Source organism: Capsicum annuum, chromosome 6 (genome assembly GCF_002878395.1).
Source record: "Capsicum annuum cultivar UCD-10X-F1 chromosome 6, UCD10Xv1.1, whole genome shotgun sequence".
NCBI lineage: Eukaryota > Viridiplantae > Streptophyta > Magnoliopsida > Solanales > Solanaceae > Capsicum > Capsicum annuum.
In genome coordinates, this window is record NC_061116.1 from 219,553,769 (window position 1) to 219,579,140 (window position 25,372).

A 25,372-nucleotide genomic window follows, 5' to 3' on the forward strand; every position below is an offset into this window, starting at 1 on the left:
GTCAAGCATAAAAAGGCTTAATTAACTAGAACCTTAGAATAATTCATCCTGTCGGTTATATTCTTAATTATAGCAGTCAATGTTCCACCTTTTGTGATAGAATGGGCTGTGATAATTAAATTATTTTTAATATATTATTTTAAAAGGGAATGATTAGGTCAAATTAGAATAATAAATTCCTATGCATCTTCTTCCATCAGAATCTAGAATGGTTGCAGCTAGGGGACCAAAATGGTTAAAATTTACTTATTTGTTCGATTGAATTCATTTTAACATGGTTGAATATTTGATTATTTTAAAAGTGAGTCAAATATAAATTTATTCATATTATTGATCATAGAATATGAATTAATCCATCCTAATCAACCACTTGCACTGCCCTTAAAACATATAAGGGGTAAGAACTACTAAAAAAAAATTCACACTTATTAAAAAGGGAAAAATAAGAGAAATGATGTTTGTAATCTGAAATATTTTTTTTTTTGTACATAATAGGGACATGAAGGAAGCTAAACTTAAATTACTTGAACATATTAAGAGGAGATGAATGCCTCAATGAGGAGGTCTGAGAGGTTGAATATGGTGGGTAAAAAGAAAAGTAGAGGTAGATTGATAAAGCATTGGAGAGAAGCAATTAAAAAAAAAAACATGGAGCATTTTTAGCTTACCAACAACATGATAATTTTAGATAAGAGGGTATGAAGACTGCATATTAGGGTAGGTGGTTAATAGATAGTTAAGAATTATTTTACTTTTCGATGGGGTAGGCGTTATTATAGTCTAGAGCACCAAATATATCGTAGAAAATCCACATTGATCAATCACAAACACAACATTCTATTTATAAAGATTTATTTACTCAAAAAATTATTTATTAGTAATCTTGATACTTCCTTCGTTTCAAAATGAATGACTTACTTTCTTTTTTAATTCATTTAAAAAATAATGATCGTTTCTTTTTTTGGCAATACTTTAATTTCAACTTTCCACGTGACATTTTTAATACCACAAGATTAAATGACATTTTGATACATTTGACACAACTTTAATTGAAGACCACAAGATTCAAAAGTCGGCTTTATTTTCTTAAACTACGTGTCAAGTCAAAATAGATTATTCTTTTTTAAACGAAGGAAGTATTAATTTAGTAAAATGTATACTATATGACTCGACATTCACGTGCAACACACGTGCCGGAAAATCAGTATATATATGTATTTCTCAAAACAAGTATTAATCTGTCCGTTTGCCGCCCCTAGCTTTGAAACATATGATTAAGCCCCTTTTTAATTCTTAATTATTTTTGGCAGACACATTTTGTGGAATAAGAGAAGGCATGTGGTATTAATCACCACTAATTATGCTGCAAGAAAGGAAATAATTCAAGTAGATCGTTAACACAGGAATATATCCACGTGGTATCAACAGAAGAAAATGTCAAAGAAGCACTAATTCAACTTTCAATGATAAAAGCTCAAACATTTTTTTTTAATGCTCAATACATCCACAAATCATAATCACTCAAAATTTATCAATAAGTTTTATGTGTTCAATTGAAACAAATCATAATTTAATTATTTAAATAAAATTTGTTAATGAATTTAAAGAATTTTTGATATATTAAGTCCTTGTTTTACGATATCAATTAAAAAAAAATTCTTACAGCGCTATATATTTGTATACATTTACGTATACTACTTTTGCTAAAAAATCCCTCATTTCAAAAAGTTGTAATAGCAATTATTATATGAAAAGAGAAAACTGTATATTGAGTTATTGACGTATGGATCGTGGTTTTTTAAATTATGCGTATTTTTTTGGACAACAAAATATAAATATATAGGCATAATACATAGGCACAAGTTCACTATCAAAGTTTAAGGTCAATATTATAATTTAGTGTCAAGTTTAGGATCATATTTATATATTATACCAAATATAAATGATTGAATGAATCAGCTCTTCATGACACCATCTCAATATATGACATATATCATGTGGGTATCATAAAGGTCACAAAAGTTTATATATATATATATATATATATATATAAAGAGTTAGCCTTTGTGATATCATAACAGTATATAATATGGGTATCATAAATGACTCAACTCTTTTCTTGAAAATGAATTAATTCTCTATAATATTTTGCTAGTCTGTGATATACTACATGGGTCATCATTCATGATATCTATCAGTATATAATATATATTATATGAAATCTTAAGGGTTGCGTTATGGTTTTGTGAAGGAATGAACTAGTCAACTCTAATACTCCTATTTGTATGTGAGAAGCATATATCAAGTGTGTATCGTAGAGAATTAAAGTGTGCTTTCTTTTGAAGAAATGAATAAGTCCTTTATGAAATCCTGACACTTTATGACACATACCTAATTGACATTTTAGATGGTTGATACTGTTTTTTCTAAGGAGTGAATCTGTCATCTATGATATTATCTCAGTATATATCACATATATTTTTAGCCTTTTTTCGTAGAAAATTTAATTAGTATTTTATGAAAGAATAAATCAATTTTCTACAATATCTTGTCAGTTGTCAGTATATAATCATATATCATGTGGATGCCACAATATAGTGTAACGGTATGTATATTTTCACTAATATTAAGGGGCAAGGACATAAATAGCATTTCAGATGAAACTATTGACACGAAAATGATCATTAAATTTTAATTTCATTTTCTAGTCATTTGTTAGCAATTTTATACAATACTGATACAAATTCGATACATATTTTATACCGATATGTATTTTATACATTAAAGATATAATTTCTATATACATCTTATACATTATATACACGCACACACACATATATATACATATATATATATACACACATATACACACACACATATATATACAACAACGATACAAATTCTACACCCAACATATTAGAAAATGCATTTTCTATACAACAATGACACAATTTTTACCATAAATTCGCTACTCTATTCTCTTACAAACTGCATTAGTATGGTATATGGATTGTATCAACATTGTATATGCACGTTATCTGAACTATCTGGGGCCAAATGACTCAATTGTGGCCATAATATGAAATTTATTTGGACCAACTGACTATGAATATCCAATAGCGTAAATATGGGTCAATTATTTTAAAAAGGAATAAGGACATGGCATGGCCATTTTTAAAAAAATAGTTCATAATTGAAAATGTGGACATGCTGTGGGTCAGTCGGCTAAAGTAATTCCGTTTTTTAGTCATTTGGCCCAATTGGGCACATGCAGTCCCTATACTCAATTTATACACTTTTATACCAAATTGATACACTTTTATACTATAATGCTACACTTTTTAAAAAGAGAAAGGAAATTCTATGCAAGCACATGCAGTCCCTATACCCAATTGATACTCTTTTATACCACATTAATACACTTTTATACTACATTGATATACTTGCAGTGTCCATATACTCAATTGATACTCTCTTATACTAGATTGATACATTTTTAGAATGCATAGAAGCTATATAAAGTTGTATAAAATATGTATCTATATAATAATTGTAGTTAAAAATTGTATAGAATGCGTATAAAAATGCTATAATTATTATATAGAATATGTATATGTATAGAAGCTGTATCATTATTATATATAAATATATATCTTTAACAATTGTATTATATTAAAAATATATGATATCATATTTTATTGTATAAATAAGTAAAACTAAACAAAACAAATAGTATGTTATTTTAGTAATGTTAGTGAATGCAAAATAATCTGAAAAAAAGAAGAAGCAATTACTCTACTGTTTTAAAAGAATAAAAATAAAGTAGAATTCTTTAAAAAGAAAAGGAGCCGAAACGGGTGATGTACCAAATCTAATTACTAACTAATTACTATAGTCTTAGTCAGTACTGCAAATCTAATTACTAATTATCAAGAAATGAGAAAAGTAAGACTAGCGCCTCTATTACTTTACTATTAAAGATAAAAAGTCGGTTCAAGACACAAAACGGAAAGGGCCGAACTGTGATGTAGAATTGAGGTGCTATTTAATGGATTTTTAAATTTAGGTGCTAGTTTTGTGAAATTATTTAGATATAAGTGTTATTTTTGTTTTTTCCCTTTTTAAAAATGATCAGCCCATATCCTTTCCCCAAATATTAATCCAGTATACTCTATGCCAGAATAAGTTATTATTTAATAACTGGTAGATTTTTTTTTTTCTTTTTTAAAAGTAAAGGTCACTTTAAATTTTAGTTCCCAGGCTATGTTCAACCTAACCCATGTTGTAAATAGAATATTTTACGGGGTAGCCACTTTAAAATAGGCTTTTAGAAAATAATTACTGTCTGAGATTTATTTAAAAGTAGCCATTCTTTTTTGGTGTGAAAACATACTACAAGTCTATGACATGACAGTGTCATGAATATCCCAACCAAACATCGAAGCACATAATTAATACTAATAAAGAAAGATTCATTTTACGTATATTAGACAAACTTTTACTTAACAATTGAGTTTTATAATCTGACTTATACAAAAGGATGTTTGTAAAAGATATGATAATCAACAAAGTTGTTGGAAATTAGCATCAAGTTGAACATATTTTAAACACTAATAACAGAACTGCTTAGCATGTAATGTATTGAATTATAGTTGAGGAACAAAAGTAAACTGTCGTGTGCTTAAGTATTTTGATTTAGTAAAAAAATATTTCTATTATTACTTCTGGAAAAAGTCACACTTAGTGCTATTTAAGTAATAGTATAATTAACATGGTTCAACAAGTAAATTTTCGATGTCTCAACGCGACTGCTGCTTTTTTTTTTTTTATTTTGTTTTTGCAATTAAGGTCAATTTTAAATACTTCGATTAACTTATTGCATTGGTCCAACTATAGCTTAATTTTATTTTTGAATACTATCACACCCTTGACCCTCCATTTCCAGAGCTAATAAGTGATATTTCTTATTTTTGTCATGACGTATTTCTCAAAGTTCCTCTATAGTTGGCTTTGTTATATATTTTTTCGGTGTCTGATAAGCAAATAGAAAATATTATCCTAAGAACATTTATAATCCAATTTCTCTATAATGATATTGTATGTCCCGATATTTTTTTTTTTGAATGTCATAGCAAAATGTTGCTATATAGAACATGACATGAAAGATTACTTCCTTATAAAATATGTCAATTATAGTAAAATGTTATTTTAGAGAAGATGATTGTTATAGAGAAGTTTGGTTATATAGACAATCGATCTAGGCAATCGATATATACGGTCTAGTATGTGGGCGAGCGTAGGAGAGGAGACAATCAACTTGAAATGTCATTTATGAAATTACTTTTTACAAGGAGAGTGATTTTTTCTTTTTTTTAATTTTCAACTTGTTTTTCAAGTAGAAATATTTTCCAGAATATTATGAGAAATTGAACATGAAAAAGTTGAGAACATTTTTCTCCTTACCAAACACGTCAATAGCATGATAATACGCTCACGGTGAATTTTGCTCTACATTTCACAAGAGGAAAAAAAATTTAAAAAATACACTTTTTAACCCATGTAATTAAAAAATAACTAATATCATGAAGCTCTAAATGAATATCATAGAATTTCATCTTCAGAAATTTTAACACAATGATTGTGGCTATTTTTTGATTTTTTTTTAAATATTAAAGTGACCAGTAAATGCTATTTTCACTTGTAATGTGGGTGCTATTAATTAAAATGTTACCCTAAGAATAGATGGACTGAATTTTTGTAGCTAACCCCATTTGGATATTTTTGTGGATTGTCCAATGTCTTTTATGGCCTGGCCTTCAAAGAAAATAAAGATTAATAAAAAATAGTATTTTCCTTTGTCAAGAACAAATTTCATAAATCATACAGTTATTTAAATACGATCCCTGTCTCCTACATATTATGCTTAGTAAGGTTTGTTTGATGTGCCTGATTCTTGTTTATTTAAATAATAATCTACTAGTAATAACTTTTAGTTAGCCGGGCTTGAAAAATGCGTCTATTCATACATAAACGAAAAACTAAAGTTAGGAGCAACAAACTTATATAATTTGCTCAATTTGTTCAAATTGTAACGCGTTGAGCAAAAGTAATTTTACCGATGGACTGATTTTAAATATGCTTAAGTTAATCCATTACAATTCTGTTGCCCAAGTGAATCTATATGTGATCCCACCTAACTATGACCCATGAAATTGCACAACTATGAGCTAATGAAATTGCACAACTATGAGCTATGTCATTTAGCTCATAGCCTCATATGCAAACTAAAGATCCTCCATTATCTAAAAGAAAGAATTAACTTAAATACCCAATCACGTAAACTAAAAATGTGACCACAAAATGTAAAATACACGTTTAATGGTGTTGAATCAATGTATAATGGCTAAAAAGGTAAACAGTGAATTACGGCTATTTGCGTAATGATCCGAGCAACCAAACCAAATGGGCCCTCGTAAGTAAATCCACCCGGCATAGAATGCCCCCAAACAAAACCCTAAATATATAATCTAATCATCCTTCATAAACCCTAGTAGCAGCACTGAAGTTCCGCCATTTGAACTCTCTCTCTGCTCAAATCTCCTAAGTACCTATACCTCCCTCTCAAATTTCTATTATTCGTTGTATGCCTCTTGTTTTGTCATCGATTTATATATCTGAACGTGTTGTGTGGTGTTAATTTTGAACAGAAAAGAGAAAATGAAGGTTATCGCTGCTTACTTGTTGGCCGTGTTGGGTGGAAACACCAACCCTACTGATAAGGATTTGAAGAAAATCCTTGCATCTGGTAACGCCTGCAACTCCTCAGCAAAGTGTTTTTCCTTCCTGTATATATACATTTTTTCTGTTTAACTGATTTATTTTGCATATGGATCATGAATATGTTGGTTATTTCTACATCACAGTCATTGATCCGCGAAGTTATTTTGTAATGTAGTTGATTTACGTGTTTGCGTGCCGAATTAATTTTACGTGTATTGTAACAAATTTATGCGTTGCATTTTGTCAATTTTCTGAGAGATTTAGCTCCCCGAGGTAGTGGTGAGTTCTGTGTGCACTTTACCCTTTCCAGACCTCACTTGTATTTTAATGGGTATGTTGTTGTTATTGGCTGAGAGATTTAGTTCAAATGCTATAGAGATAGATGAGTGCTAACTTTTAACTCTGTTGTTTTATTGTTCATTGGGTTTAATATGACAATTTGAGTTGTGTTAGTAATCAGGTGTAGCGGAAGAAAATATTTGAGGAATTGTGAAAAATTTGTTTGATAGAGCTTGTCAAACTTGGAACATGAGATAATATGAAATTTTGGAACTTGTGAAAGCTATATACCAGAGTAATGTTGTTAGTGAGCTAGTGTTAACTATTTTGGGATCTAGGGAATGTCCTTGAATGTTGAGTCATGTAACATGGTATTGAAGGAGTAGTTTCGTTGCCCCCTTGAAGAGGATGTTATGGAATTTAGTTAAGCATTGTGGTTACATTACCCCATATGTTATAGTTTTTGGTTTTCATGGTCCTCTAAGAAAGTTGGGTTAGAACTTGGGATGGTTAGTTTACTGGTATTAACCTTTGAGTGAGATTTGCCTTGGAGTAACTGGTAAAGTTGCTGCCATGTGACCAGGAGGTCACGGGTTCAAGTCTTGGAAATAGCCTCTGGCAGAAATGCAAGGTAAGACTGCTTACGATACACCCTTGTGGTGGGGCCCTTCCCCAGACACCGCGCGTAGCGGTAGCTTTAGTGCACCGGGCTGTCCTTTTTAACCTTTGAGTGAGATTTATTTGTCGAGTTGCATCTGCTTGAGTTGTCGCAGATGTTAGTATATACCGAATCCTTGTTTAGCTTGCATAAAGGACAATGCAGTAATTGATTTGACTTGAAATGTCTTAAGTTGATACTACTTTCCAATTATCCTATCAATTATTGTTCTATATTTGGATTTCTCTCTGAAGTATTTTAAGCTGATGGCGTGTTAATCAGTTTATGCTTCTGAGCTAGTATATATGGGTTCGGATTTCAATGTTTTTATATAATGTCTTATAACTGGTGATATGTTATTACAGTTATGCTCCATAGTGAACTGTCCTGGCTTGTTATTCTTATTTACAATGCACGTCAGCTGGTTATAGTGGTCCGTTTAGAATTAAAATTTGAATGCATGCTGCAGTTGGAGCTGAGGGTGAAGATGATAGGATTCAACTACTACTCTCTGAAGTTAAGGGCAAAGATATCACTGAGCTGATTGCTGCCGGCAGAGAAAAGTTGGCTTCAGTACCTTCTGGTGGTGGTGCTGTTGCAGTTGCTGCATCTGCTGGTGGCGGTGCTGCTGCACCTGCTGCTGAGGAGAAGAAGGAAGAAAAGAAAGCGGAAGAAAAAGAAGAGTCAGATGACGTATGTTGCTCTTCTAAATTTATGAACGTTCTTATAGGCAGATGGTTGATATTTCTTTTTGCCTTTAGTATTTTCTATGCTTATGTGTTTTTCTCGAATTTCTTTTTCAGGACATGGGCTTCAGTCTTTTTGATTAGAAGAATTCGGAGAATTCAGCTTTATGAAGTATCCCCTTTTTCAGTTGTTCCCCTTGAATGTAATTTAGGAGGTTTTTTGTCTACCTACAGATTTTGTTTGAACTTAGAACTTTTCATGGCAAACGGTTGAAATTATAGTAGTGCGAATTTCAAATGTCCAGCTTTGTTATATTTCTAACCATTTTGATATATTAAAAGCTGCCATGCCATTTTCATTATACATATGTTGTGTGTGTGCGCGTTTGGTGTTGGTACTGGAACCTTGATATTATGAGCTGCAGCTTTGAATCCCTCAATTTCATGGTGCATTGTCATGTTGCTAGTTGGAAATCCTGCTATTGCTGACATTTCAAGAGTGGAATTTTTTGATGAACAGTAGGTTCTCCTCTACCCAGTATATCTCCGGCTATAACTGGTAGTAAGGCTTAGAATACTGCAACCAGCTCATGCTAATCAGCCTGAAAACTTTTCCAACCTTGTTTTTCGTTTCAATAGAAATGATCAATTCATTCTTGTTTTGTTTTTTGATGGTGTATTTAAATTGATCAAAGCAATATATGTAACTAAACAAGTAATCAGTTGCAGGATGTGTGGTTAATTTGAAGATATTCTGGTTTTATTCTTGTCAGACTTGAAGATACCTCTCCGTGGATGCTTCATTTCCTTTTTTTTTGTTCCCGCTGTCATAGTCCAACTTTTTGCTGGTCATAGTTACTTTTGTAAGTTGTAAAGAAAAAGGACAGTAGAATGCATTCTTGAATTTGGTCACTTTATATTAAAATAAAGTTTCACCACCCTAATATACTTGCATTCATATCTTAAAGTAATGAAACAGAACATGCATTGTTCAATGTTCAGTTCACTGCTGGCTTTGTATTTGACAACTTACTTGGACGAAGGGTGGAAAACGAAGATGGAAAAGTAGAGAAGCTTAATTTGGGTCATTAGAGTGTCTGGGATGATGGAAACTACTGTTCACAAAATAGATCTATCTTTTTAAGCTCATTTTTTTTGTCTTTGGCATGCAGGTAAGAAAACAAAATGGTCAATGTAACACAGGTCGGACTTTTTAGTGCTTGTTGATGTTTAGAGTTTCTTTAATTATCGAGTACACTATCGATTTTTTATACTTATCATGACAAAATCACCGATCGGACACCACTCAGGTGGGGTTAATAATGCCTAAAAGAGGGCCTCCCCCCGCCCCCGGTTCCCTATGCTCGGTTCCTTCCATCAATATTCAATAGTAGATATTAGGCCTTTTCAAAGGGTAGTTTGCCAATTTTCATATTGGCAAAATGCTCTATTGGACCCCTGGACCCCTGTACTATGTCAGTTTTGTAAGTTGAACACTTCTACTTACATATTTATCATCTGGACCCCTGAACCCACGAAAAAACTACATTTTAAACACTTTTTTGGAAAGTGTAACACACTCTCCCACATCAACTGTCACGCATGTCACGTCATTTGCCACGTCATTAAAAAAAATAGAAAAAATATTAAATTAAATTTCAAGTCATTTTTAAAATGCTACATAACAAATTAAATATTAAAATTAATTTAATTAAATAAAAAAAATTATAAATTATAGAAAAATTTGAATAATCATGCTTTTAAAATTCGAAAAATTTGAATAATTATTTTTAAAATAAAAAATAAAAAAATAATAAAAAAAGTATTACATTAAAATTAATTAAATATTAAAATTAATTTAATTAATTAATTTAAATTAGTAAAAAATTAATTAAAATTCTTAAATAATTAATTTATTTAAATTAATTAAATTTTAAATTAATTAATTTATCAAATTTAAAATTCTTACCTAATTTAAAAAACATTTACTTAAATAATTAATTAATTTAACTATGATTTACATATTTAAAATGTTTAATTTAAATTATTTGTGGGAGGAGGGGCTGGGTTAGGGTGGGGGGCTGAGGGAGGGGCTGAGTGGGCTGGGGGCTGGGGGAGGGGGTTCCGTGGGGCTAGGTAGGGTGGAGTGGGGGGCTGGAGGAAGAGGGTTGGGTGAGGTGGGGGGCTGGGAAGGGGTTGGGTGGGGTTGGGTGGGATGGGGATGGGCTGGGTGGGCTGGGGAAGGGGGAGGGATTACGTGGGGCTGGGTGGGCTGGGGAGAGGGAGGAGGAGGGTGGGGATGGGGGGGGGTGGGGGAGGAGGGGGTGGGGGGGGTGGGGGGGGGGGGGTAGGGAGGGGGGGGGTGGGGAGGGAAATTTTTTATTTTTTTTTTAAAAATATTTTTTAATTTTTAAAAATAATTTTAAATTCTTTTAAAAATATTTTAAAATTAAAAAAGATGGAGGGAAAAAAAGGATCCTTTTTAATTTTTTTTTTAAATTTTAAAAATACTTTTAAATTTAAAAAGATGGAAGAAAAAAAAGAATCCTTTTTAATTTTTTTTTAAATTTTAATATTATTTTTATTTTTTTAATTATTTTAATGTAAAATTAGCCAAAAATTGACCCCCACTCGCACCTCTAGGCGAGTGGTTACACTCTCTTTGTCCTAGTCACCATAACCTTGCCACATAGGCAAGGTCAACGGTCAAAGGGTGCAAAATGTTATTTTTTTATGGGTTCAAGGGTCCAGATGACAAACATGTAAGTAGAAGTGTCCAACTTACAAAACTAACATAGTACAAGGGTCCAATAAAACATTTTGCCTTTCATATTTCATCGTAATGACTACAACTTCGTTACGCCCACGGGCTTGGAAACCTACTTTCTAAAGCATGTTTTATTCCATGGATGAAATAAGAATTTTGAGATTATAAATTTTGAGTTTGAAAATGTCACGATCCCATTTGGAGTCATGATGGCACCTACCACATCCCTCCGGTAGGTAAGCCGATACCGTAACTCGGAGCTATGTATAAACACAATATATAACAATATTTATACAACTAAGGACAATCGATATTCAAACATAAATCCCACGACCTGATAGTATTAATACAAGAGCTTCTAAATTTGACAAGAGGAATTTACAATCTCAGAACCTAAAATGTTTTAAATAGTTTCATACATTTGTCTCGAAAGCAAAAGACAAATAAAGATATAAGGGAAAGAGCGCAACTCGATCTCCAAGAGCTCACCCTGTCTCTGAATAGTCAACTCGCACGAACTAGCTCAACGACGACAACAAGGACCTGGGTCTGCCCAAAAAAAGTACAGAAGTGTAGTATCAGTATCAAAACACGAGGTACTCAGTAGGCATCATCGATCGACTGAGCTCAAATATAATATAAAGACGATATAAAGTAAGACAATGATCTTAAAGTCAAGGGATAGGATTGAACCTGAATCTGCTTTGATACCACTATAACAACATCTATACTACTAAAACAATAACATGACATACTATCTCTATATACTTCATAATCTCCATAACAGTTGAGTATCATTTAGAAAACGTAAAGCCATATACACAATCGCAAGGCATATACTTGCCATAATAGTCATCAACACCTTTAGAACACAAACACAAGAACTTACCATGATGTCCCATACCGTCGGGAAGTACACGAAAGAGAGCACAACAAAGAACTCGTCACGGCATCCCATACCACTGGAGAGTACACCAAAGAACAACTAATAATAAATAAAGCACGACTCTTCATTTGAATATTAATCTTTTGAGGGGTTGACAAAACAACTAGTGACATCTAAATTACGTGTACACCAATTAGTGACATCTAATTTATCACAGATGAAAGTATTTATATATTTTTTTTATATAGCGTAAATGAGTTAAGACATTTTATAACCCAAGAAGTAGGCAACTGAGCAACAAGATGTTTATAACAAGGAAACACATAAATTACGCTTTTTTTTTTCTTTTTACAAACATTACCACACAGATTACAAGCACTCACGTTACAACATACAGGTGTGCGCTATCAAGCACTAAGAGCATTGGCATTTCAACACTACAACCCTTGGAAAAACCCAAACAAATTCATAAAACTGTCACTGAATTTATTGGTTTTCATTAAGGAGAAATTTCTGGTCTCCTACTAGTTGTTTATTAGCAAATGTACTTATATATGAAGCCTTACAGTTGATTGATATATGCGACTTTTCTATCTGGTTCTTCATCAAGGAAATAGCTAAGTTTTAAATAATTACTTTGTGCTAATTAATGGTAAAACACATCAACTTATCTGAATCATTGTTACTGAAAAACAAACCAGTGGAAGGAACAGGAACCTTGAAGCTCAAATGTAATAATTTAATCAACTATCGTCTAAATTACCCGCCAAATCTCGCAAGATATCAATGATTACATTACAAACAAGCTCAATCTATACTACGGGTAAGCCTAACCTACCTTGAATCCAAGCAACTCACGAATCAAAGAGCTTTTTCTTTCCCTTCCGAGAAGTTTTTCCTTCCACAAGCAATGCTATCAACAATACAACCTAAGCGTCACAACAAGAATGAAAAATACCTATTATAGCACCATTGTGCCATGGGTTTCAAATGGACACCAAAACCCCAATTGGATTTCACTCTTGGAAAGGAGTTTCCAAGACCAATTCATAGCCTAATTATGTTTAGGGAGTTAAAACCCTCAAGTAATTTGAGTCAATAACTTAATTTTGGGGCTGCAATTGACCCATAATGATTTAAGGTTTTGAGTCAAGAAACCATGAAGTTAATATCAAATTGGAAGAATTCTTACCTAGGATTTGTAGTAAAAAGGATGAATTACACAAGTTGTTAAGCTTCCAATCAACCCACCAGACTCATTTTTTGTTACCAATCTCTTTAAGGCTGCTAGGGTTCTAATAGGAGTGAAGATTGCTCAAAATCTATCAAAAAACCCCTTTTATACGGTTTTAAATGGGCTCGCAGGGTTAAAATTTGTTTTTGACCTTTCGAACTCATTCGAAATTCATTTTCAGCAAACAAATTATGTAACCCCACTAAATTCGACATTCCGGATGTATTGGTGAAGTCGAATTTTCCATTCGAGGTCATTTATACCACTTGTGGGTCCCATGCCCATATATTTTGATTTTTGACCTTTTTCGACTAATGGGTCGAAATGAGCTCGAGTGCTGTGGGATCTAAACCAAGGGTATATCTATCCTAAAATTGATATTATATAGATGTTAGTGCAAACAAAATTTGCATTCAAAGTCATTTTATAGATTTTTTCACTCGGCGACCATGTGGAATCGACGAAGACTTAAATTGGAAAAGTGGTTCTATAAACCAAACGAACCGTCAGGTAACCGAACTATCGGTTCCAGCAAGTCACTAATGACTTGGGACGGCTATGGAGGAGCTCGATCGAAAATAAGCAAAATGCAGCCAATGAACCGAAGGATCATTACAACATCCACTACTAAGGAACTTTCGTCCCCGAAAGTTACAGATAAGCAAGTACCTGAAGCCTTGAACAGGTGAGGGTACTGGACTCGCATCTCGCTCTCTAACTCCCAAGTGGCGTCCTCCACTGGGCGGTGCCTCTACTGAGCCTTAACGACAGGAATCTCTCTAGTACGCAGTCGCCTCACATCACTAGCCAATACAAGCACGGGCTCCTCCACAAACGTCAACTGATCGTCCAATTGGATCGAGTCCCATCTAAGCACATGAGAAGGATCCGGAATATACTTCCACAACATAGAGACATGGAAAACCGAATGGACAGCGAAAAAGTCTGGAGGTAGAGCCAAGTCATAGGCCACCTCGCCAACTACGCGAAGAATCTCAAAAGGACCAATATAGCGAGGGCTAAGCTTACCCTTCCTTCCAAACCTCATCACACCTCTGAACTCGAAGGAACACACGATCACGTACTCTGAATCTCAAGGCACGGAGTCTACGATCGGCATAGGCCTTCTGCCTACTCTGGGCTGCTCTGAACCTATCTTGAATCACCCAGACTCTATCCAACGAGTCCTGAAGCAAATCTGTACCACGGGGTCTAACCTAGGATATCTCAAACCATCCTATAGATTAACAACACCTCGTACCATACAATGCCTCATAAGGGGCCATCTCAATACTCGAATGATAACTGTTGTTGTAGGCAAACTCTGTCAAAGCTAAGTGTTGATCCCACTGACCTCCAAAGTCCATAACACAAGCTCGGAGCATATCCTCAAGCACCTGACGAGGAAGACTAAGTATTGTGGAATCGACGAAGACTCAAATTGGAAAAGTGGTTCTATAAACCAAACGAACCGTCATGTAACTGAACTATCGGTTCCAGCAAGTCACTAATGACTTGGGACGGCTACGGAGGAGCTCTATCGACGAAAATAAGCAAAACACAGCCAATGAACCGAAGGGTCATTACAGAAAAAGCCAGCTTACTAGATTTTGGATAAATTATTGTACATAAGTGGTATCTGTAATACCTAGGGCTGTGCAAAAATCGAACCGAACAGATAAAAATGTTATTGGGTTATTGGTTTGTTATTGGTTTTATAAAAAAATTTATTGGGTTATCGGTTCGGTATCGATTTAGGCTTATTGGGTTATCGGTTTAACTGATAACCCAATAAGAATACACTAAAATTACTATTTTACCCCTATTTATATTTTTTTGTATAAATATTTATATTATTTTTATATATACATATATATATATATATATATATTTGATTTGATACGTAATTTTATTAACCAAGGGTCAACTGACCCGACCCAACTTGACTCATCATATCCAAATATATCAACTAAATATCTAGTAGGGTTTCTGAAATGAGAAACTAAGAAAATCCCTTTCATCTTCTTCCCTTTCCGCCGCATCTCTATGGCTTTCTTTGTCAATGAACAACTTGAGTTGCTGATTAATATAATTTCTCTGTAGAATTGGCTAATACTAGCATTCTTGATGATTGACGTGAAGTTGAAGTTCTTCTTTTTTTGCACTTGAATCTGGGCATCTGGTAAGTCACATATCCTAGCTATAATTTGTTATAAGTCATATATTTTCTTAAAATTAATCACTGAATACAGTGAATAGTCTAACACCTATGTAAATGCAATATTTCTTAAACGAGAAAACATTCTTGAAGCAAGGGAGTCCCTGACTATATTGACCAAGTAAATCATTTGTTTTATGCAATTTCTGAAGCATTCATATCTTAAAAGAGTTAGGTTGAAAGATTATACAGAGATAAGTTCTTGACCTATGAATTCCCACTGAAGCCTTTACTTCCACTGAATCCTCTGTTGTCTTTCTTCATCTGACCCATTTCCGTTTCCATTTCCCTCGTCTGACCGCCTTCGCTACTTGATCCAGATGGGTTCTATTTTATAAGTATTTTTCTTATTGATTAAACCGAAAATCGAACCGTTAAGAATCAATAACCGATAAACCAAAAACCAATAAAAAATATCTTATTGATTGGTTATTGGTTTTGCATATTTAAAAATCGAAAATCAATAAACCCAATCGATAACACACAAAACCGAACCAAACCGACCGATGCCCACCCCTAGTAATACCTACTACGTATAAAAAACTTCTTCTCGAGTTTGGAGCATAAAGCGGTTTTGTGGATAGTTCTCCGATTCGGGTATCAAGAACCTCGAACAAAAAATTGATCTTGCCTTCAGCTCGACTAAGAAACTCACTTTTGGGTTGCAACTGAAGTAGGAGTAGGAGGGGATGAAAATGGGGTGTTTAAGAGGTGAAAATAGGTATATTATAGAATAACGAAGAGGATACAATCAAAATATGAAATGTTAGGAAAAATGTAACTAATAAAACATGAAAAAATTATAAAATATTTCTAATATCATCCTTGTTTCAATGTCAAACGTAGACTAGGATTTGGTAGCATCAATCACAATTCCAAAAAAGTGTTAAATTTCCCTCTTTATAAATTCAAAGACTTTTGGTTAAAAGAAAAAGAGAAGGGGGGTAAACTGTGGTCTTCCCGAATCAAAAGTAGTAGTATAACAATTTTGGGTAAAGGATTATTACTGCACTTATCCTCCCGTGAATCTGATGGACAATTCCGCCGCAGCAACGCCGGCGTCGCAGCCACCATTAGCCGCTCAATTGCAACAATTACATTCGCAGGAATCGTTCACTGCCAATCTCCGCACATTCTCCGACTCCCTTTCCGCTTTCCAACAATGCTTCAATGATCTACAACGGCATATTGATTCAATTCGAACCTCGATCAACTCATTGCTGCCTCCTCCTTTACCCGCTACGTCATCATTACCAGCAGTTGCAGCCTCAGAGCCAGCACCAAAACCAGAAACGGAACCGGAATCATCTTGGGAATCGGACCCCTCTGAAGATCTAGAAGAAGAAGAAGTCGAGGGAGAGGTAACGGAAGTGGTAAAAGAAGAATTCGGTGAGGGCGAAGGCGAAAACGAAGGGGAGAAAGTGAAATCTGAATTACCTCATTCAGAGTTGGAAATCGTCTCCGAAAAGACGGATAATCTGGAGGGCGAAGGCAAAGGAGACGAAGCGAAATCTCCGGAACCTCCTTGTTCAGTGCCGAAATTGCCTCGTTCAGAGTTGGAAATGGTGTGCGAAATGATGGACGATCGGGAGGGCGAAGGCGAAGGCGAAGGAGAGGAAGTGAAATCTCCTAAACCTCCTTGTTCAGAACTGAAATTACCTCATTCAGAGTTAGAAATCGTCTGCGAAACGATGGATAATCGTAAGGGGGAGGGTGAAGGAGAGGAGGTGAAATCGGGTCGTTCAGAGTTGGAAATGTTCTGCGAAAGGATGGACCATCGTCGTATGCGGAAGTACATGATGACACATATCTCAGATTTTCAAGGACTGCGTGAACAAGTAACCAAGGCATTGACACTTTCGCCTAATCCTGCAACCTTTGTATTTAAATGTATTGGCAAGTTTTATCTTCAAGCTGTTGCGAAGAAAGATAATGACTCACCTTTATTCTGGGGAAGGAAAGCTAAAGTGTTGCTTTTGGAGTGCTTGTTATTAATGAAAGGAATCGATAATAAGGTAGTTGAGATTGAGGAATGGGTGAAAGTAGAGGCGGAGCAAGCAGCTTTATTGTGGTTGGAGAGGATGAATTCTGAAGGAATAAAGCCTCATGAACTTGATGCCCGGGGTTTGCTGTTGCTTATTGGATTTTTCGGGATTCCAGATAAATTTACTAATGGAAATATCAGAAATTTGCTTCAGGTAAGTAACGTTAAGTGGGTTTACAATGCACTCGGAAGATCAAATGTTATCATGGCCAAGTTCCAAGAAATAATAGAGGAAATGGTAGCAAATAAGGCGGTAATTAGAGCTGTTAATACTGCCTCTGATCTTGGAATGCAGGAGAAGTTTAACCCTAAGACACTTTTGACAACATTTGTTAGAGAGTCGAAAGAATCATTTGAAAAAATGGATGGATTACAAAGTGCACATCAAAAGAATATTAGAGCAAAAAGGAAGTACTTATCTGATCTTAAATCGATCAACAAATGTTTGAGAAGTCATGAGGTTGATCCTTCAGAGGTCCTTCCTGGATGGGAAATCAACAAGAAGATAATAGGCTTGCAGAAAGAAATTGCTGAATTCGATAAGCAGATAGCTGATCAGAAGGCAGCAGAGCAAAATGCCGGATTGCATAAGAGAAAAATTGATGGAACTGTGTGGTTGAGCAACAAGGAAGTGAAACACACACATTTTTTAAATCCATGGCTGCCACAAGGTGGTGGAATTGCTGGCCACAATTATCGTTATTTTATGCCCCCTATGGTATTGCATGGACCTGTTGCGGGTTCAATGGGAGGTCATGTTGGTCAATTTTATGGATATGCTCATACGCCACCAACCTACTTGGAAGGGCCAAGCGTCATGGCCGGTGGTACTTATAGGCCTGCACCATTCACGGAAAACTCCAAGGGCTCGCCGAACACCATACCTGGTGATGCTAAAAGGCCACCACCATAGTTGGAAGGCTCTGATGGAGTTGCCGACCACAACACATTGTGATGGTTATAGGCCACCGCCATATTTGGAAGGCTCCAAGGGGTTGCCAAACACAATACCTCTGCTATATCAGCTTGCTAATACTATTCCAGCAACTGAACCAAACCAAAGCAGTGTCTCACAGGCAGCTGATGCTCATCCTTTGTCCTCCTTGTACTGACAGAGACATATTTGAGTTGGCCAGGCATTACTTTCTCCTTAGTTTCCATTTCTATAGTATATAAAGACAGTCTAGAACTGATTTCTCAGTCTCAGAAATATTTGTGTTTCATTAGCGACTAAAAACCTGATTCTCGCCCAGGTTATCATTATATTTCAGTGAAATGTCTAAAATTTTATCTTTATTTTGGCCCATTTTTGCCTATTCGTTCTCATTTATTTGATGACAAATAATCATGGAAAGTTGGCTTCTCGTGGACTTAAATAATTATGACATGTCGCTGTTGAGTTTTTCCCTAAATGCATCTATCGTATTTTGTGGAAAATCATCTCTTGTCCTTTTTCTTGTAACTTTGTTCAATACACTTTGCCTGCGGTTTGTTATTTTTGCTAAATGATATGTTCTTATATCTATGTAGCAAGTCATCTCCTGGCAATTCATGTGTGATGATCTGAATTCTGAAACATATTTTCATAGAAGGGAACCACATACTCAACATCTTTTCCTTCTCCAAACTTACGGGATGATAGGATGGAGCGTTGGATATCTAAATATAGCTCATTCTCATCCCTTTTTTCTTCTGACTTGAAACAGTAAATTGTTAGACCTGCATGGTGATGTTCTGTTCAAGATTGAAAAGGTAGTATAGCTCCTTTTCTGTCCCTCCTGTCTCATCATTGTTTATTTAATCAGACTTTCTTGTTTGTGGGAGTTTAGAGCAGTAATTATCTGTACTTAATATGTCTTTTGTTTTTTCTGGCCTTCTCCTATGGACATCATGTCAATAGTGACAACTTTCAAGATTGTCTTGATGTTTCACTTTTATGAACTGGTTGAACTATTTGATAATATATTTGGATAAAGTATTTGGTATATGCTATTAGCATATTAAAGTGGATGCTTGTGCATGAAACTAAATAACCTAACTGTTTTCCAGTTGAAGGTGTGTCCCTAAACATACTGTGATTTCACCCAGTTTCTGTTTTGTAGTCTGTAATGTGAAAAATTGGTGCCTCCTTATGAGGTGTTGTACACTCAACACTGCACTTGCACTTCATGAATTTGGCAATGTTCCATCTTGATGATCATGTGTTGTAATTCTAAAGATGCACATTAATAATGCTCAGTGTAAAATCTGCATCTTTTCTTCTGGTGCGGACTGTAGAGTGGTCTTTTGAAAACAAATGCAGCTATTAAGTTTGCTGTTAGCTCTCACGAAGGCCTATAAGAGAAAATTTACCCAACAATCCTCTCATATGTTGTTTTCTTTTATTTATGTTCGCGATGCATCCTATCTATTGGCTGCCATGTCTACTAATGTGCTTTTTTCTGGAATATTCTGGCTTTACACCTTCAAAAGCATGGAACTCATGATGAATTTGCTTTTAAGTACCTATTATACAGAACGCATGATGAATATGCGGATTCACAACCATAGTGTTGTACAACATAACCTTCTATATAGATCCAATGCCCTGATTTAACCAGTTTTTGTATTTAAATATCATTTGAAGGTCAGAAAATCGTTCAATTTGTTTTCTTTTTCATGTTCCGTAATGTGTTGTGGCCTACCTGTTTGAAAATGCTTAATTATTGCTCTGCCTTCTTGCAGGAAGGTTCCAAGGGGTGCTGCATTTGGAGGACCCATCTAGTTGATCGAGGAATAGACGAGTACAAAAAAGGGTTGGAGAATCTTTTGTTTCATATTGCACAGTGAGTGGAAGTAAAATTGGAAATAGAAGTTGAGGTGAGGCAGCAGTTCTGTGATAGCCAGCACTTTCAACGTTCTCGTTCACAACGGAGCTGCTGTGGATTAAGATTGTTGGTAAATGTCCAATTTGCTGTTATTTCAGTTCAAGCACTTACACCCAACGTACAGCTAAGAGGACGTTCTGGCCGGGGGCGGCTCAATACTTTTTGTGGCCTTTCAACAAGTGACCCTTAAATGTTTTTCTTAAAATTTATTTTCCCAACTTCTTAAGATACAAAGTTATGAATAATTGTTTTATAATTGATTTCATTTAGTAATTCTTTTTCAATTGATAATATACTTAATGCACTCGGTCTTTCTTGAGACATTATTAATCTTAAGCATGATTTTCTAGTTAACATATTCAAATTGATTAATGTTCATATTAAAAAATAGTGCTTACTACGTCACATCTCTTCATAAATTTTGAGCATATTTTTTGGTCAAATCAAAATTTAAAAATTATTTTTACTTTTATAGTATTATTTTTTATTCCTTTTACAAAAACTACCTAATTATAATTATACAGAAATTGGAGGCCTAAAGCCTAGACTTTAGAGGCTTTACCCAAAGCCGGCTCTGGCTCTGGTTCTGGCCTGTTACATTGAAGGCTACACTAAGATGTAATTGTTGAACCATTCATTTCACTACTGAACTATGATAAAGGATTGATCTACTTAGACAATTTCGGAGAAACCGAGATTGCTTTCCTCTTTAATGCTGGGAAAGTGAGTTTTGGATACCAGATAATTATACCAAAAAAGGAAAACTGACAATTTTGGAACATACCCAAACAACAAAAATCGATCAACTATGCCACGAAACGAAATCCCCAAGAAAAAGAATAAGGAAAGAGACTGCAAATATCTTAAATGCAGAAGCTACAAGCTACAAATTTCTCCTGATAGCTTCACCCTGTTATGAACCAGACGTGTATGTGAAACGCGTTTGAACTCCAATAAGAATTTCAATTAATTTTTCTGCATTTCAAGACCAGCAAATGTCAATATATTGTGAAAATAGAAGCAAAAATCTGAACTCCGTGAATGTCTTGAAAGTTCAAACATACCTGCAACAAATCCAAGAATGGGAACGGTTTGCACTAGCCTTTGAGTGCTTTCAAGTTTTTGCCTGCAATGACAGATGGCATTAGCATCATTCTATTGTTTCCAAGTTCGCATTGGAGGAATTAGTTAGTAAATAGCGGAACCATCAGAAGCATATGTAACTAGAAGAAAACACATAATTACCTGGTATACTTGGTGAAAAGTGGATCTCGCATGAGGTACAACGCCCACAACATTCTCCGCCTTTTTAACTGCATAGAGTGTTCAACAAAATCACATCTTATTTCAGCATGCAAGATATAAATTTAAACACGATTCACTACCATGGTAGGTAAAGTGTAGGGGTGGTTGCGTGATGATGGAGGAGTGCATAAAGAAAGCCAGCGAGGAAAATATTACACCGATATAATTAAGATAGAAGTAAGGCACAGTCCAATACAAGAAAGAATTACATACATAACACCCAACCAGAGTCTAGAATCAGATCCAAGACGGAAAAAATGAGGAAAAAGTTAAAAGAAGAAATTCTGTTAATCCGAGGAGGCATCAACTGCTAAGTCTAGGGTCAGTACAATTGAGCTTAGATTTTATAAGAGGAGCAAAAAGATTGCCGAAATTCTGAAGTATTACCTCGTCCTTCTCAGAGTCACAATACTGAAGTTGCTGATTTTTCCCGCTATGTTGACACATCAATGCAACTGAGACAATGCTATTTCCGATGAGGTCCACAGCCAGAGACACGCACCAGGGAAACCATGACCGTGTTCCATATTTCCTCATCAATAGTACATAAACAAGAGGCCTTATGATGAACAAAACCTCCCCCGTCACAAAGAAGCCTCCAGGAACACCTTTCTCAGATAAGAAAGTCCATAAACTAGGTCTCTCAACTAGTTTAACTACAAAGATATTTTTTTAAAATTAACAGGCAAGTGAGGAAAACAATCAAATCATTTGAATTTAGCTCAGAACAAAAAACAATTACTTGGAGGTTCCATTATTGCTTGTGGCTGTTGCATTGAAGCATTCTTGCCAAAACTGCTTAAGGCAGATATTGCCCTGCCTTCAAGATTCTCCGAGTTTTGCAAATGAAGTGTTTTTGTGGTACCAGACTCTTCATTTCCAGTAGGTTTATCAATCCGCCTCTTCGTTTCTTGGGGACAAGAAGAATCAGAATCATTTTCTGCATTTTCAGTCTCCCCTCCTTGCAAAAGCATTTTGTAGCCAGTCTTCCTGAAGATAACCAGCCTAATACAAACCCTGAGAAGGAAAAACACTAGTGCAAATATTTAGTCGTTAAGTTCCATATGAATCTTCCGGAGAGTACGAATCAGTTATCTGGGATACTTACTTGACGACCTCAGATATGGCAATCAAATTCCATTTGTTCTTTTCACCATAAAGTTGCTCAGCCACAACCTCAATCGATGTCTCCAAGTCTTTCAGCAAAGTAAGGCACAATGATAAAGGGATAGAAGAAGACCCTGCACATCTCGTATGCACCTCGGTTGGAGTTGTCTCTATTATATATTCGTTCACGGTAGTAATCATTCCTACAAGGGATGACACTGCAAAGAACAGACAGTTCAGGGAAGTTTAAAAAGGATAAAGAGCATAAGTAAGAAAGTAAAAATGCTAAAATGAAGGCTTTTATATCCTCTCATGTAATTCCTTATTCATGTTTCTCATTAGATAATGAGACATTAAGCAAGGAGAAATTTTCCAGTAAAGCTAATACTTCAATCTTAAAGTTGCTAATTTTTAACACGAGAAAGACAATATGGAAAAGAGTGATCCCAAATTCAAAAGACAAGAAATCAGTTTAGAAAGATATTCCAACTGTCCTAAAAGCAGCAAAAAGAAGCCTATTGTTACCAAAGTTTCACAAAACCTGCTTCTGGCCCGATTTCTGATTCAGCAAACTCATCCGGGAGGAACCATGTTAAATTCTGGACAAAAAGAAAAAGATGAGGAAACAGTTAGTAAATACATATTCTGCTGACAACCACATTTTACCTCTGTCAAGTTTGAGGAAGCTGTGTATGCAACAACCAATACTTGAACGAAGAAATACTATAAATAATTTTAAAAATTGAAGCTATAAACGAAAATGGCAAAGGCACCGACTATATGAGGGAGAACACTAAACTATGATATATTTTAATTTGGTGCAAATTTGGCAATGTAACATCTAAAGCAATGGTACCTTCCATCTAAGTTTGATCCGCAAAAGTAATGACATGAGAAAATGCTATTGGCAAATGTATGTCTTAATGTAAAAAAGAACTCCCTGCTAAAGGTAACAAAGGGGAAAAAGATGAAGTGGGCATTGCAAGGACACTAGGAAAATTGTTCTAGGCTTGTACAAAATGTTGCTCTCTCTCCATCTCTCAAGTAACTGTGATTATTCCATAAGAGCTACAACACGAATTAAAAACCGGATATATATTTTCATTTTGAGGAAAGTATTTTCCATAGGAAACAATTTACATCATACCAAATACCAAATACCAATTTACATCAACTATACTTTCCCCTAATGATTGTATTTCCTGCGACAAGCTGACCACCATAACTATAAAAGTAGAATTAATTCCAACACCCTTTGAAAGGATTGCTAAAGTCTTTATCTTTTTCAAACTGATGGTGTCTAAGCTTGTGCACACGGCACACCTTAACTATTTTACAAGTTTATCAACAATCTCCAACTAGTACTGGTGTTCGCGCAACTTTGCCCAATCAGGCTTCAACATTAGCTGGGTTCACAGAGCAAAGATGCCTCAAGAAACCATTTAACATAATTCAAGCATTTGTCGACCCATAGACCACACCCTTTGATGCTCAAATTCAGATTGCTTCAAGTATCCCCTTATCCTGGTGCAGGGTGCCAAAAGTCAAAAACGTATGGTGATCGACACACTATTATGTCAGTTCCTCAGATGAGATTTTCCAACACGCTAACAATCCTATGTCTCGTTTACCAAATATTTGAAAGCCAAATTGCTGAGAAATGCGTCATCATTTTTCGTTAAGCTCAAACAAGCACAAACCACCAAAGTTGCATGGACTCTTCACTTGTGATGCAGCACCCGTGTCGGATTCTCCAACTTTGGAGAATCCAACATGCACCCGTTAACATTTTTTGAAGAGTCCAAGCAACATAGCAAACCATTCAAAGATAGAAACTTTGATATCTCAATGTTAAGAGTTAAAGAACAACTTGGTTCCATTCAGAGTCATTTGTAAGGGGAAATCACTTTCACATATACAGAACCATTTAGTTTTATGGTAACAGAAAATGGTCAAAAGAATACTTTTAGGCCAATTGCCATATACATCCACTCAGCATATGAAAAATGAAGTCCAATTCCACACTTGTTTTTCACACCATAAACAAGCATAGGGCTTTAAATTTAAAAAAATAAAAATAAAAAATGCTCCCCATATATATAATAACAATATAGAAACGAAAGAATTGATATCCATGGTAGTAAAAGGGTCTTACATTGACAAGAGAATCCAATTGACGCACAAAACCTTTATTCCTCCTAATCCATCCCTTATAAACCTCCATAGCACCCACAACCCTTTTCAGATAAAACCCCCAGATGTGAAATTATATGTATCTACCCTTCACTCAGAGATGGCACAGAGGGCTTATTAGGTTGCTACTGGAACACAAAGTTTTAAAAAAAAAAGTATTGAAGAAGAAAACAAATGGAATTTGGTATGAACATATTCATCAATCAATTATTGAGTGAAAGTTGCATTTTTTTAATGATCCAACAGGCATATGTTTGAGAAAATAAAGAATCGACATTGATGTTGATTGTTTTATTGGAATATAAAATGGGAGACCAAGACTATTTTATGCCACGAGAAACACACTCA

The 25,372-nt window shown here is 34.9% G+C and overlaps 3 protein-coding genes across 4 annotated transcripts; 2 read left to right on the forward strand and 1 right to left on the reverse strand.

Annotated features, from left to right (window-relative positions):
- The first annotated feature begins 6,449 nt into the window (after positions 1–6,449).
- Positions 6,450–8,767, forward strand: LOC107875643 (60S acidic ribosomal protein P2). The gene is made up of 4 exons (XM_016722431.2): positions 6,450–6,604; positions 6,708–6,805; positions 8,187–8,410; positions 8,521–8,767. The coding sequence occupies exons 2-4, from the start codon at positions 6,718–6,720 to the stop codon at positions 8,545–8,547; spliced, it is 339 nt and encodes a 112-aa protein (XP_016577917.1). The 5' UTR covers positions 6,450–6,604; positions 6,708–6,717; the 3' UTR covers positions 8,548–8,767.
- Positions 8,768–16,142: 7,375 nt separating this feature from the next.
- On the forward strand, positions 16,143–20,703 carry LOC107875642. Its single transcript, XM_047414058.1, has 3 exons — positions 16,143–18,688; positions 19,083–19,304; positions 20,277–20,703. Exon 1 carries the CDS (start codon positions 16,540–16,542, stop codon positions 18,463–18,465), a length of 1,926 nt encoding a protein of 641 aa, XP_047270014.1. The 5' UTR covers positions 16,143–16,539; the 3' UTR covers positions 18,466–18,688; positions 19,083–19,304; positions 20,277–20,703.
- Positions 20,704–21,072: 369 nt separating this feature from the next.
- Positions 21,073–25,372, reverse strand: LOC107875640 (peroxisome biogenesis protein 16). Of its 2 annotated transcripts, none has more exons than XM_016722429.2 (8): positions 24,987–25,372; positions 23,373–23,430; positions 22,833–23,049; positions 22,467–22,741; positions 22,112–22,380; positions 21,665–21,732; positions 21,484–21,545; positions 21,073–21,394 (listed from the first exon to the last, which is right to left on the reverse strand). In XM_016722429.2, exons 1-8 carry the CDS (start codon positions 25,053–25,055, stop codon positions 21,333–21,335), a joined length of 1,080 nt encoding a protein of 359 aa, XP_016577915.1. In that variant the 5' UTR covers positions 25,056–25,372; the 3' UTR covers positions 21,073–21,332. The 2 variants fall into 2 exon arrangements, with proteins under 2 accessions (XP_016577915.1, XP_016577916.1); XM_016722430.2 differs by having other exon boundaries at positions 23,357–23,430; positions 24,987–25,054.